The following is a 15,401-nucleotide window of genomic DNA, read 5'->3' as shown; positions in this document are numbered from 1 at the left end:
GTTTCTGTAGATTCTTTTGCAGTCAATTAATGCATAATGCAACGAAATAACCCGACCTGAAAGACACAGGGTGTCAGGCCAAAACATAAATGTCGGGGATGGTAATTGATCATTTTATGCTGTAGTGTAGTTGACAACAGCTGATGCCACATCTGGAACACCTCATGACATCCTGACAAAAATACAAGCATATCCCCCCCAAAAAATTGTGTGACAACCTCTGGAAAGTGTCTGTGATCCTGACCAACATGAGCCCTTAAGACTTCCCCACACAACATAATGAAATGAAGGAAAGGCTGAAGGACAGGAAGCCTATACTGTCCTCTGAGCACGATCCAATTTTAGGCTTTTCCGGACACAAGACATCCAGTTTCATTTACGCTGTTGTTTATTAATGTTCTTGTTTCCGGTAGTTGGTCTCTGGCACCTCATTCCTGTTGACACCATGTATAAATTTATAATCCTAATCTGACATTTTATTAGACAAAAACACTATGTCGTCTGAACCTGGCATTAGAGAGTTTGTAGGGATGTGTTCCTGTACAATCCAAATTTTTAACACATTTATTGTTTAAAATTGTTAAAAACGTGACTTTATAAGGTCACAGTCATTCCACTTGCAATCTTATCACATAGTTCCACTCTGTGGGCTGATTGTATGTGAGAAGGACCTTGAACGTGTCCACGTAGATGTTTCCTCTCACTCTGCCTCCAGCTTTGTTTTGTGTTATCATGGCCAGCAAAGATAAGTTGACAGCGCAAGCGAACGTAACAAAGCAAGTGAATAGTATCAGATCACCAGAAAACTAGCTGCTGTGATAGAAATACAATTCACATCAAAACTCATCTTGTCTCAGACCTTAGATCAGCTCTTTTCAAAATGTTTCTTGGTAAATGCTGCTGTGATGGTACCGTGTACTGCACAGCTCTGCTCAGTCTGGAATCTCAACCAGGATGTTACTTTAAATACTTTAAAGCCAGGTTTTCAAATTGAGCTCAAAGGAAATAATGAAAGAAGTCGCTACAAAGATTATGCAAGGTTCACCATTGGGAGAGAAATGAAAACATCTTTTTTAAATTGTATTTTTCATATTGTGATCTGAATGAAGTAAAGGAATGGATAAAAGTGAGCAGTGGAGAACAAGAAGTTTTTGTTTTTTCACATTGTATTTCTATCACAGCTTGAATGTGTCTGCAATTCTACATCATGTTGCTTTTATGTTTCTCTTTGAGTTGTGGGACAGAGGGTAAGACCTGTAGTAAATTTAAAGGCAATGTTCATTGGCAGGTGAAGACTTTTCAGTAGTGATCTTAGAAACACAAAGAGGGATATTGATTTGTCCAGCGAGATGTTGTCTATCAAGCTGTTTTAACTAACTATGGACCGCATTGCATTCACATTAAACAAATCAGGGGCATATAGGTGTAATATATTGGGTCCAACTTTCTTAATATTTTCAAAACCTTGTCCTGTGGCAGTCTAATGTTATTATCTGGAAAAGTTATTACTCAGATGCATAGGACACAAAATCTGTGTGAAATGCGTAAAAAAAAGAGTATTTTATTTGGTAAAAATCTGCAAAAATGGAAAAGGATGAGCATTGAAAATGCTTTAACTCTGTGTCCAAGAATTCCTGAGCCTATTAGGCTCACAAGAGGTTAAAAAAAGATTCCATTACAGTTTTTAATGAATAAGTAATTCCTCTGGCAGGCAGTGAAGCAAAGCTCAAAATGATGATATATTCTCGGGATATGTTCAAGAGTGTGTTGAAATAAAAGCGTGGATTACAGTTCCCCGGTTGTTGAGTCAAAACTGCCGGGAAAAACTGGGAAGTACCACAAACTCTAGGAAACAGTGATGAAGCTAGTTGAGGATTAGATTACAGTCACAATGATGAATCTTGGAGGACTGCATGGGCCAAAGGGTGTTTATATTGGTTTAAGACTGATATATAAAAAATAACAGACTTTGGTCATCCACAAAACATTCTTTTATAGTGTCCGTTTGCGTCATATTCAGCTGGATAAAATGAATATAAGAGGGCAAAGTAATAACACATGGACTTTACAAACAATTACATTCACTCTAAAAGGGAAATGGCAAATCTTGGAAGTGACTAGTTTAAAGAAACTTCCGTGAATTGTAGTAGATGTAATGTAGAATATGTGACCAGTGCTGCAGTCGAGGTTTTAAATGTACAAACAACAAAACATTTTCATCCTTACAAAGTGAGTGGTCAGCAGCTGTGTGCTTCCCTCCAAATCCTGCCCTTCTTCTCTGTGTGTCCTCACGAAAACAATCTCTATCCACAGCGTGTTTGTAGTATTTATAGATTCTGATCTTTTTTCATAATTCTGTCTTATTCTTATTTGACTTTGCCAGAAAAACAGAGTTCATCAGCAGTTACATGAGCATCTCCAGGATGCCATGTCTTTCTTAAAGGATGTCTGCGAGGTACTCTTCAGATAGAGCTTTTATCCATCACATGTTTCATACATCTTTGCATTCCTCATTTTGTTTTCTCACAGTTCAACTTGCAGTCTAACATTCTTCATAGTAAAACGCAGTTGAATTTTTTTTTCTGCCTTTGTTGCCTTATTGTCATGTTATGTTGTCCTTTTCAGCCATTCCAGCTTGCAGTAATCGGCTTAGGTGCAGATGTTAAATTTTAAATGAATTGTTAAGTGGCTGTGGTGCCTCTGTCCATTATTAAGTGAAAAACAAATGAAGACATATGTTGACTTTTACAACTCAAGCTGAAATGGCTCATTTGATCTTGCATTTGAATTGCCTTCTTTATCTTATGTTTCAGATGTCTTTTTCTTTCCAAGTCCACACCATACAATCAGTGTTTTCAATTTTTGTCCTAATGTGCTTATACTAAGCTGCTCTGTCCTTCTTTTCCTCTCTTCTCCCTCTCGCTAACCCTTCGTTCCTCAATCCCTCCGGTCCTCCCAGTCTCGAATGGAGGATCGTCTGGACAGATTGGATGATGCAATCCTTGTTCTGAGGAACCATGCAGTGGGCTCCACCACCAGTCTGCCCAGCGACATACACAGTCTGCTGGGACAGGCACAAAATGGGCCAATAACAGCCATCGGACCAAACTTCTCTGCCTCCGCATTGGTTCCAAGTCGGACTGCAGCGATGGTATGATAACTTCACCCAAGTATTTAGATCTTTAATTTTGTGAAGGAAAAAAACACATTTCTTTAGTTCCTATTATTCACGTAACCACACAAGACGCTCTAGCCACCTGCCCAAAACAGGGGCGCTGCCATGTGTAAAAACTAGACATTTTACACACTTGAAAAGTTGAATTTATACTGACATATTTTCCGTATATGTAATGGTTGGCCTGAGGTTCACCCTCATCTCAAGAGCGGCTGTATACACATGGGTGAAAGAGAAATGAGAAACACAGGCACAAAGACGTGAAGTTGTGCTTTGGTGGAGGACATGTTTGTGTGTTGCACTCTGTTTAGAGTTAAAGTCGAAGCCTCTTGCGAAACAGGGGAATGCAAGTCTCAGTATAAATCATCACGTGTTCACCCATCCTCCAACAAAGTATTTCATTTTAAAGAGCCAGGAGATTTGAACACATCTGCAGTGGAAATTAAGAATGGGGCGGCTCGTCCATCTGTAATCCGGAGGTGTTTGGAAATAATTTGGGTCACACGCAATTTAAAAAAAAAGTGTTGAATCAGTTTTAATAAGGGTAGAAGTTCAGATTACTTATTGTGATAAAGATAAAGGCTGCAAATGACAAAAGAAAGAGTCTGAGATTGAAAGATGTACACAATTGATAATGTATTTTATAATGCACATTGTTTATGTATTATAACTATATTTAAAATGTATTCATTTAAGTGATGAAAATTAAATCCTCCAATGATTAGCATTCAATTTTATCCATTTTGTATAAGTAAAGCAAAAACATTTTGCACCCGTATAAATACATATATATATATATATATATATACAACTAACAATTTTCAGGCCGCCCTGTATGTTTTTAATTAAACAAAAAATATTCCATTAAAATATTAATCAGGTTTTTTATTGAAATTCAGTGAGATCAGTACAAATAGGCATTTTATTTGTTTTCTTTATTGATACAACCACACTTATTTAAATCACCAAATGATATAAAAAATGAGTGAAACTGCTGTTATTATTTCCTAAATGCTCATATCACATCACTTTCATAAAGAAAGGCAGCAAATCCTCAAAACTAAGAAGCCAAGATTAGAGAATGTTTGGTGTTTTTGTTTGTGAAGTGATGATTGATCAATAATCAAAATAGCTGCAGATTATTATTCTGTTAATCGAGTAATTGTTTCAACTCTTGCGCTGTTGTGTTTTCCCTGTTATCCTAATCTCTGGCATCCAGCTGACATAAAACACACACATTCGACCGCATATAAAATAAAAGTATTTTCGTCTGATGCCCAGTTGAAATTCAGTGCAACAAAAAGGAGGAATGAAAAGATGCATTTCATGTTTGATTCAGACATTTTAGTGTTTAAGAAAGATTTCACTCATGATCATCAAAGCTGCTCTCCTTTGCCAAAATAAATGTATTTTAAATGCAGTTAAAGTTTTAGTTTGTGTTATTCTAAGGCAGGCAGCATGTTTTCTGACAGTGGGTATTTTTGCTCAGATGCTGGAGTTGTTGGGAGGCGTGTTTTGTGCCTTAACAAGAATTTTTTCTGTGGTTGTCAGAAGAGCTCAGTTTGATGTATTTGTTACAGAGAGCTGGGTTGTGGCAGTGATGTTGACCGACTGCGACTGTGAGATAGAACATACTGTGTCTACACTAACACAGCACTTCCTGTGTGGGAAGAGGTCCCTTCAGACAGGGCTCAACAGCCTCGGCACGGCACAGCCACAGGCTTTTTACTCTGGATGACACCCCGCCCTCTACCCCCTTCCACCCCTTTTCATCACTTCTTTTTAACAACCCAGGAAATCTGAATCGTTGGAAACGTGTGTCTGAACCCACGGCCTCCACCCAAATAGAGGTCCTCAGCTGTATGGTAATCAGGCCCAGCCATGAAAATGGCAGCGTTCTTTTCTTGCCAGAGCGCCAGCTTCCCTCCTACTCCAGACAAAGAGTTGTTTGGACACCTGTTGAGAGCACAGCAAAGATTAGCGTAGTGCTGAGGAAGGGGAGGATCTCGGAGCGGTGGGGTTAACAGAGGCCAACAGTGACTGGGGATCACATTCCAGAAGAAAAGGGGGTGAAACTTGGCCTCCACTATCAGTGACACTTTCTCCGCCTCTCCTTGGTCCTCAAAAGGGAAATCAAATAGCTGGAGAACATGTGGTAAAGGAGGGACTTTGTGGTAGCACATGGTGGGAGTTGACCATTTGTATGTTATGAATGTGGACAAAATAACAATAAAATGGTCAGACTCTGGAGTGGGTTTAACATGACAGCTATTAAAAAAAGAACTCAGAAGGATTTTTCTCATTGTAGACATGAGAACCAGGCGTGTTGACCGCTGTGATTACAGAGAGCTTCACCTTTGAATGTTACAGCAGCGACACAAAATGTAACGTAAACATGGACAAATAAGAGGTTAGACATGCATCTGTAAGTAGGTCCTTTTTGAAAATTATGTTTAACAGGTGTTTTTATTTTTAATTGCTTTTATTTTTGATTTTCCACCCTCGAATATGTGTTCTACAAAACTGCTGTGAAACTAATCACCAAAGCACCCCCACGAGTTAAAAATGAAAGACTTGAATTATCATTAAACACTGAACTTGTCACCTGCTCTGTTTACAAGAATACATACTGCTGCAAATAGTATAACATTTGAATTTTCTCCTCATTTCAAAAACAATTTATTGGCAGTTAAAATTAACTCACCAATATCTACAAATAGTCATAACTAAGGTTACTGTTTCTGTGTAGAATCAGTAAATCTTCCATTTTAGGCTCTTAATGATCACCCTTCTCTTGCTCAGAAGTCTTTTTTTAGTCTTTTTTCTCTTTTGTTTTTGGTCTCCAGAGAGTGTCTGCTGCCTTTCTTCACATGTTCTTCCTGTCTGTGTTGCAGCAGGGTGGTGACGATGCTGCCAGCCTGAGCAACAGCCACGGGGGCCTGCCCAGCGCCGGCTCTACATCCAGCACAGAGCTCAACCACCAAGTGGAAACATTCAGAGGTCAGATGCACCCTGCAGTCTCATCAACTCATTATGTGGATGAGGTAAAACAATATGGCTGCAGATTTCCTAACTCTACATTTCTTTTTTTATTGACAACAGCTCTCACTTCAGCCCTGGCCGGGCAGGTGCCCACCACCCTGGAGCTGAAGGTGGAGAAACAGGACAAGGATGAGATGCACGACGGCTTCTCCACCGATGACAGGTCAGATGACGAGAGCGACAAAAGAGATATGAAGTCACCCAGAGCAGGCCCACGCACCAGGTGAAAAAAAACACACAAAATCTTTTACAGATGTTTGGTGAGCTGTTAGAAAAACTATTGAAGTCTTCATTACTGATCTTATTGTTTTGGTTTAGCAATTTACTTTTATGCAAGTTATTTTCTTTAGATGGCAGGAGCAAAGAGAAGGTCAGAGCAGCAGCTTTAATAGTAAAGAGATGTTTGTCCCTTCTGTGAATGTAATCAGTGCAGGTAGTGAAAAATTACATCAGTACACAGTGATGAAAAGTTGAAGTCGTAGGTTGGACAACAGGGATATTTTTAACTTACCTTCATTAAATGCATCAATGTTTCCCGTCAGAGTTTGACATCCGAGTAAACACTTTTACAAAAGTATTTTGGGTTGAGACAATAAATTACCTCAATGCTCGCCCTTAAAACAAGGACCATAGAGACAAACAAATAAATACATATAACTAGAAATTCCTCATCTTAGCTGGACCTGCGCAGGTACAGTCGAAGGTGGTTTGTCCTCAGCAGCAACAGGTTGGAAAGCAAACAGTTTACATTGAAATATTTGCAGCTCCTGGTCAAAAGATCAGTGAGTTTTATTTTATATTGATGAACTGTCACTAATATTAACCAATTTACATTTGGTTAATTTAATTGATAATCACAATTATTGGTGGTAATGTTGGTTTATCAAGTGTATTGGACTTAATTGTGCAGCTTGCCACTTGGTCCTTAAACATAAATACATTTTAAACATGAGGTCTAATTTAGTCTGTTGAGGTCACGTTGTATTAAAAGAGGGTCAAATCACCACCTTTCTTCACTGGTGAGTGGCTGCTGGGATTTTCACAGTATTTATATTTTTAGTCAGCAAGAGGGAGACTTCTGTTACTAGTGTGTACTTTGTGGTGTTCATTAACCTTCAAAACAATCTTGACTTCAGGTGGATTTTTTTTCTCTGTCCCTCAGCCTCACTGAAGACGAGGACCTGAATCCAGAGCAGAAGGTTGAACGAGAGCGCGAGAGGAGGATGGCCAACAACGCCCGTGAACGCCTGAGGGTGCGAGACATCAACGAGGCCTTCAAGGAGCTGGGTCGCATGTGCCAGCTGCACCTGAAAAGCGAGAAGCCCCAGACTAAACTGCTCATTCTCCATCAGGCTGTGGCCGTCATACTGAACTTGGAGCAGCAAGTCAGAGGTCAGTGTCGTAGCGCTGCTGCAAATAACTGAAATGTCAACGCTACGTCGCATCAAATCATCAATGATTCTTCAAAACACTTACTGTCCTCACATGATAGTCCTGCAGGTGGTAATTTAATTTAAATGTCACATCTAGAGAGGATACTGTAAATGTGTAGTTATAAAAAAGGAGAAGTGCAGTGAACAGAGTTGCATATTGATTCATAAGGAGCTAATTTAGTTCACAGAGCTGCAAAATGGATATTATATATATGGATATATGGATACTGAGCCAAAATATCACATCAACAGAAAAGAAACTGCTGGAAATCTGTTCAGGGCCATTGCGGTTATACGCTAGGTGATGACTGTCCTGTTTCCTTTAGTATTTATAATGTACATAGTAAAGTTAGTATTGATGTTGAAATCAAAAATTATATCATGATAGAGCCTTTTTTATGATGGCCATCAATGCGTCATTCACTCACTGAAATGCTGGATATCACAAAACTTTCTGTATTTCTGATCTGGTTTGACTCTTTATTTTTAAATGTGCGGATCAAAACTTTTTCTATTTGTTTCAGCAAATAAGGAAAAAAGGCATTAATGTTAGATTTCTGTCTCTCTGAACCAACAGAACGGAATTTGAACCCCAAAGCAGCCTGCCTGAAGAGAAGGGAGGAGGAAAAAGTGTCTGGGGGCTGCAGTGATGGCCAACAAGGCCACACAGGAGTCCATCCAGGCCTGACCGACGCATCCAACCCAATGGGCCACCTCTGAGTCGGAGACAGGTACCCTCGCTGCCAGGGCATCACCTGACCCTTAACTGATGTCAAACAATCATCTTCATAAAATGCTCATATAAAGAGTCTTTATAAAAGGCATTTTTATTTTGTTCTATCTTTTCTATGATTTGAATTGTTTGCTGATTTTTTTATATATAATATAACCGGTGGTAGGAAACACAAAAATATTCTGTTTTCAGGGATATAAACCAAAAAAGTTACACAGGAAAGCCATTAATTGTGACGTGTTTTTACATTGTTGCATAATGAATGACCTTATCAATTAGTTGCCAAGCAATGTATGCTGATCAACGAATCGATTAATTGTCTAGTTTTAGCTCTACTCACCGAGATGGAGACATAATTTTTTTATGAATATTTGAAACTGTTGCAATAACACTTAAAACTCAATCATGTTATAATCGTGAACCTAAAATACTGATATTGATAATGTGCACCTCTCATCGGTGTGTTTCTCCCTTCCTCTCTCCAGATCCAAGTGATGCAGATCATTTCTGTCCCGTTTGAGTCGGTGACCTTGCTTCCCAGCAACAGACAGTACTCACAGTTTGTGACACCAATTGGAGGAGACAGACCACTTGAAGCAAAACTACGAGTCTAACACAATCCAATCCTAAGATTGAAGAAGAGCCCAGCGTCCAGCTCCCTGCGACCAGATTCCATCTGCAAATTTCTCCCCACAAGAAGAATCTTCAGCACATATCACTGTCTGCAAGAAGTGTGTTGCTTCTGAACAATCATAGACTTCGCAATCTCCTCCAACCGTATGTGGAAATTGCCTTGTGCCTAAACTGAATTGACGAATGCATTGTAACAACAAAAAATGTTTTTGTTTGTCTGTTTCTTTTTTTCTTATTTATTATGTTATTGAGCTATAAAGTGTATGTCTAAAGGGAAAGTTAGGTAAATTCAAAGAGAAGCATGCAGCTTTTCAGTTGATCTATAGTTTGCCAGTGTCACCGTTAAAACTGAGCACTCCACCCTGGGAAGTCTTTGGCAAGTCCGAGATGAGGGGAAACTATTGGGCACTGAGAAGATTAATTTATTGGCCAGTTTAGAGTGATATTTATACCCAACTGAAAATTATCATTAGATGTTAGAACTGAAAGACTAAACCGCCCCATTTAAAAAAAAATAAAAAGAGGATATATTATTTATATTTATATTTAATTAATTCTGTCGCTGGCCACGTGTGTAGCCAAAACTACCTATGTTTGTTTCTGTGTAGATTAGATGAGTTTCTGTGCCACTGACCAGCACAGCTACATTAGCAGCAACAATGCCGTCTACAGAGGTGACAGATGAATGGCAAACTGTAGTTTTACTGAAAGCTTAGATTTAGTTGTGGTTTTTTTTCCCTTGGTAGTGAGCAGTAAAAATACAGAGAGCAAACTATTTGCAAACCTTTGCATTCCCTACATATCTTTAGTGTCTTAACTAAAGAAGGTGGGGGCTCCACCGCCCTGCGCTTCCTTTGCCATATAGTGTTAAACAGTGACATATTATTGTCTCCATTTAGCCTCCTGACAGTTGCATCCTGATGTCAGCACAGAGGTGGCTTTTTATTTTTCACATTTTTCTGCCACCATCTAATCAGATAGCTTAATGAAGATGTAGTTAAACAAAATAAACGACGACCACAGTTTCTCCTGGCCTGATGAACATATCAATTTTTTTTTTGTCAATATCTCAAGACATGAATTTTAAGCGCAGTTACTCTGAGTACAAGTTAGTTATGCTTATTTGTGTTGTAACGGGTCCTTTCTTTAGACTTCCAGCATTATAATATCCAGTTTCTGTCTGTCAGAGAAAAAAGTTATTCGTCAGTGATGTTCTGATGGAAGCTGTGATATACTCAACACAGACCAGATACTTCATGGGTTTTGTTAAATATCATTTAACTGTAGCACAAGAATAAACAAAAGCAGTTAACAGGATTTTCCTTTACGTTTCAAGACATTGCTCATCGCTTTATTTCATTTTTTCCTATCAGTGTGCATGCTTTACATTTCTCCTTTTGTTAAGTTTTTGGTCTTAAGACTTGCTTTATAGTCCATTTATTTCTTTGTATATTGTGTTCTGTCATTATTTACACCTTAAACATGGCTGCCACATGCAGAATGAGTATTCTGTAAGATAAAGGGACTTGAATTAAAAAACGGATGCCAGGACAAGAGTTTACATGATTTAACAACTTTATTTTCATGAGACAAAAAAAAATTAACCCGTTTTTGTGTATTCTGACTGAATGTGGCCTTGTTCTTCATTTCAGTATTCATGATCTTGTCATCATGTTGGCAGACTTGATTGAGGGTATAATGTATGTCTTTTCCAGCTTGCTTTTTTTTTTTTTTTAATTTCCTGTTCTTCCTATATTTCTTTGCTCCTCTGTTTGCCAAGTTAGACTTTGCTGTATTCCCAGATGCTTGTATAATATATGAAAAAAAAGAAAATCACAAGAAAAAAAACATTTGGCTTATTTTTCACTGTAGTTATAGTCTTTTATACAATAATACTGTAAGAATATTTCTTGAATTCTAAATATTACTCTTTCTAGATTTTTGAAAGCAAAAGTTTTGAGTAAAAAGTTTCTTACTTTATTTTACTATATTAGATAGTAAAATGTACGGTTATTTACCATAACCTGTCCATTATTACAAGAACTTTACAAATGGCATCTCAAGAACACAGCTGAGCTCGTGCTCTTCGTCGAGTACTTAAAAAGGCTTCGTACGAGGTCCAGATTCCTAAAAAGTGTGACCTCAGTCTCCATTGTTGATTGATAAACAATTTGTTCTTGTGTCAAATAAAAGGTGTTGTTGATGCACATCAAAAAACGGCGGCAACAAGAATTTGAATTTTCTGTCTTTTTCAACAGAAAAACACAATGTATATAACATTTATGTTGCAATAAATGTGCCATCTTTTTTCAAACTCAATTGTATGTGCATTTATTTCTCTCCAAACACATTTGTTTCTGTGTCTTCTCCATATTTGCATCTTCATCTTTGCACATACTTTTATTTTGTTACAAAAAAAATGCACAGGAAGGATGAAGTACAATGAGCTCAGAAACCAGGAGGTCAATCCAGACCTCCCTATTGTTTTTTGTGTTTTTTGAGACCTTTCTACAGTGGATTTAGGCCAAATGAGTGTTTTATAGTATGTAACTCTTTTTTGAAAATAATACCAGTGGACCATTGTAGTCTGTATGAAAAGTACTATGAATATATGTTTCTATTTTTTAATAAAGTGTGATAGCAGCATACTGTACATGTGCTGTGCTTCTGATGTGTTTTTTTTTTTACATTTAGATTCACGCAGGATGAGGAAAAAAACTTTAGTCAGTTCCTGTATGGACACCATGCCACCCAAAAGGAAAACGCATGAATAGTTATCACCAGGGGGGGGGGGGGGGGGGGATTGGTTTTAGTTTGATCTTTGAATTCAATGTGAATTTATATCTGCGTTCTTTTTTTTTCTTTTTTTAAAGTTTTTCTTTCCTCAGAATCAAATTCAAGATGGTTGTTACTTATTTTTACACCTTTTTTTTTGACAACAATTGGGTAAATGCAGAAGCAAAACACAAAACAATTAATTCCATATAAAAAATAAATGGATGAACTGGAACTAGTGCACTGAAAGGAAATTGATGCTGCAGTGTGAAAAATACAAACCCAAACAGTTTTGAGTAAATGGTTTTGGTGGAAGTGGCTTTCTGTAAACTACCAAACTCAATGTGCTACTTGTGCTGTGACTGAAGCTAATGAATCCCAAAAGTGTTTTGAAAATGCTGCGGTGAACCTAGAGGACTGTTGTGCTTGTAAGTCTGAGAGCTCGTACATCTGCACAGAATTATCTTCATGCAGATGTAAGCATGAGAGCACTCATCACGTCCTGAGAGAGGTCTGATCTCAGTTTGGTTTTCTGACAGAGGTGACAGTCGCAGGAAAAGTGCTGACTGCTGTCCTGTCTGTGGTGAGCTCGGTGACACAACGTAAATCCTAACTGTCACCTTTCAGTATCGCTCGCAGGGATAAACAGAACATGTGAGAGTGGTGGGCTGCTACTACTGCTGCTGGTGGGTGTGCATGTTTTCTGTAGGAGTGGGACCACCATGTCTGAAGGCTGACTTCCTGTCAAGGCTGCTGGCTCGGCCAGCTGACAGAGAGTCCTTGGCTCACATCCTTGAAACTCAACCAAAGAGCCTGCTGCTCCTCCTGCTCCAACAGTAAGATCACCCGCCTCTCTGCTACTTTGAGGATGCCTGCTGCTCTAAACATGCTTCTTGTCTTCTCTCCACTTCTGCTTCATTTTACAATCTCAGATCTACACGATTCAATGCTTTAATACCATTTAAACATAGTGCATAGAAGTTTGCTTTGATGAGTCCCCATAACCCTAAACAACTCAGGAGATATGCAGAGACTTCACTAAAACACAAAACTAACAGTTAAATGTCAGCTATAGAAGCTCGATGCATAAAATTATAACACAAAGTACCTCCACGGTGAATGCTATCATCACCACAATGCAACTATAAATATAATGATATATTCACATTATTAAATGGACAAGAGCATAAACTGCACATTAGTTCAAATGTGTCAAAGGATAGTTTCCAATTTTTCCAAGTCTGCATTTACTTACATGCTCATATGTACACAGAAAGCATTTCTGGTTGCTCCTTCTCTCCACACTGGTCATATAGGGATCCCTTTCTAAAGATTTCATGGAAAGTCATAGGGGAGAAAATCCACAGTCCTTTTTTTATGTGCAAAATGTACTAACATGAGGCTTCTGAGTGTCATGGACAGGGTTCTCTTTCTGAAATGTGGCAGACGGTTACTAACTTAATGTGACTCATGATAAAACTGCAACAGACCTCTCTGACAGATTAATTTAAAAGAAAAGTCTCTGCTGGGCGTTGTTCAGTACTATTTTGTTGACCTCGCACTTTAATGAAGATGAAACCAAAGAGTTTGTAGTTCTTGCTATTTATGATCAGAGGTAGATCAGTCTTAATCAGCACTTCCTTTATCTTCATACATTTTATTAATCTAAAAAGTTGTTGGCTGCACACCAGTCCACTTGGGGTGAAGTCTCCTTTCTGTAAGCTGCCTCATCGTTCCTAGATCAGACCCACTAACAGCAAAATGAACAACTTAACCATTATTTCTTGACCACATTGTTATTGAGTGTTGGCTTTTATTTGCCACTCTGAGCATGTTTCATGTCCAAAAACGGAAAGACTAAAAAGACAGAATCAAACTGAACGGGTCCATCTCTGACATCTCTGGTACATGAGTACCTCAGGCTGAGTTGCCCCTGGACAGCCTCCAGTTCTTCTTACTGTATAATCAGGATAAGACTGAGCTGTGTACTGAGCATGCCCAGAGGTCCCAGCTGTGGCACCTCAGCGGTGAACAGAGCTCCCATTGTGTGCCGCTGTAACCCAACACAGTGGCTTAGATTAAAGGCTGTGATGCTGCGCGGTCTCTGCAGACACAAATATAAACAGTGGGCCACTACAAAGGCAAAGGGGCAGCACGGCCTCCAGTTTAATGTACTTCTTTTGGTGGAAAGGTCTATAAAGACAACACTGAATTTGTAATTGTTTGTTGGCCATTCAATCAGGAGTTGGAAAATAAATGGGAAATAAATATTCTTCGAGAAGTTGGAGATAAACGGAAATGTTTGTACCCTGTAACACATTGCAATGCTTCTTCTATGATTTTCTATCGTTGTTTACAAACGATATCAGTGACAAAGTTATTAGAAACATCTTACAATTAGAGCTGAAATAATTAACAGAAATTTAATTGACAATTATTTTGATAATGATCAATTGTTACAGCCCACAGTCAAGTCAAAATGACAAACATTTGATGGTTCCAGTTTCTCCGAACTGGTCGCATCATAAAAATCTATATAAACATGTTGCTTTAGGTCCTGGGGAATTTATGATGAGTATTTTTCACTATTTCCGGTCCTGTTTTGCAGAGTAAATGAAAATAAGATCTTCACCAGATAATGAAGATAATAATTACGTGCAAACTTATTCACAATTCAAAGCGATCCAATATGACACAATCAAGTAAAGCCTCCAAATTCAATGCTGGGCCGAATCAACAAAAATCTCCGCTTTAATCCATCCTAGATGTTATGTGTCACCTTGTTGGCTTCATTCTGCAGCTTCCCCACAAAGAACACACTCACCGCAAACACTGTCCACTCTGCACAACACCTCTACTGAGCACCGAGCACTGAGCGCTTTTCAGTGTTAGACTTCTGGACTCCGATCGTCCCTGTGCCTGTGTCATACCCCAGACTGCCTGGGTTGATCTAGGGTGACGCGTTTACTGTGACCATGCGTGCACCAGTAGCGCCAGCACAGGTTCTCATTAATCAGCGGTATTCAGGTTCAGCGTAGTCCTATCCACTAGATGACGCTGTCGGTTCTTAAAGACATGCAGTTGCAAATTGAATTTATGCAGAGAGCAAATAATTAAACTAACATCGAGTTTTGAGGCGAGCACCTAGGCACACGTGCAAAACTATTCATAAAACCATTCGTTTTTCTTTATAGGAAATTGTCATTAATTTATCAACTTTTAGTGCGTACGTTGCCATTTTATTCTCACAATATTTTTGAAATATTTCAGTGGAGCGTTTGGCCTTCTTATAGTAGCTATTTCTCTAACATAATTCGTTTTATAACTTATTTCGGTTCTTGTACTGAAACTTTTTTTTCACAACAAATCTTTTTTAAATAGTAACCTCATATTAGGAATAACTGACTGACTGTCAGGCCCCACCTCTAACTACATTATTTCCCGCTGGGTTCGGTGCTGCTCACCTGAACCGAACCGTACCAGGCCGGTCCAAAGTGAGGTGGACCCGGGAGAACTTCGGGGGGAGGGGGCGTGGAGGGGGGGGGGGGGGGGTTGTTGTTGTGAAATCTGTTCCTGGACCAGCCGGCTGCTTTTGAGTGGGTGGGCGGAT

The 15,401-nt window shown here is 38.9% G+C and overlaps 1 protein-coding gene across 6 annotated transcripts in view; it reads left to right on the top strand.

The window, feature by feature from the left end:
* tcf12 (transcription factor 12) overlaps positions 1–11,669 on the top strand; it is a 77,248-nt gene extending 65,579 nt beyond the window's left edge. For 2 of the 6 annotated variants that reach the window (XM_069693526.1, XM_069693531.1), the window contains 7 exons: positions 2,384–2,455; positions 2,960–3,151; positions 6,070–6,175; positions 6,278–6,440; positions 7,380–7,609; positions 8,228–8,381; positions 8,869–11,669. In XM_069693526.1, the coding sequence (XP_069549627.1) occupies positions 2,384–2,455; positions 2,960–3,151; positions 6,070–6,175; positions 6,278–6,440; positions 7,380–7,609; positions 8,228–8,370 (906 nt within the window). In that variant the 3' untranslated portion in view covers positions 8,371–8,381; positions 8,869–11,669. The remainder of the gene's footprint in view (positions 1–2,383; positions 2,456–2,959; positions 3,152–6,069; positions 6,176–6,277; positions 6,441–7,379; positions 7,610–8,227; positions 8,382–8,868) is intronic. The other 4 variants (XM_069693527.1, XM_069693528.1, XM_069693530.1 and 1 more) reach the window with 4 other exon arrangements.
* The last annotated feature ends 3,732 nt before the right edge of the window (positions 11,670–15,401 follow it).

Source organism: Brachyistius frenatus, unplaced genomic scaffold (genome assembly GCF_029030835.1).
Source record: "Brachyistius frenatus isolate BFR_SWC_R1_liver_20210118 unplaced genomic scaffold, ASM2903083v1 Contig_15, whole genome shotgun sequence".
Classification (NCBI taxonomy): domain Eukaryota; kingdom Metazoa; phylum Chordata; class Actinopteri; family Embiotocidae; genus Brachyistius; species Brachyistius frenatus.
Note: the sequence above shows the minus strand (reverse complement) of the source record. Positions and strands in the feature narration are given on the sequence as shown.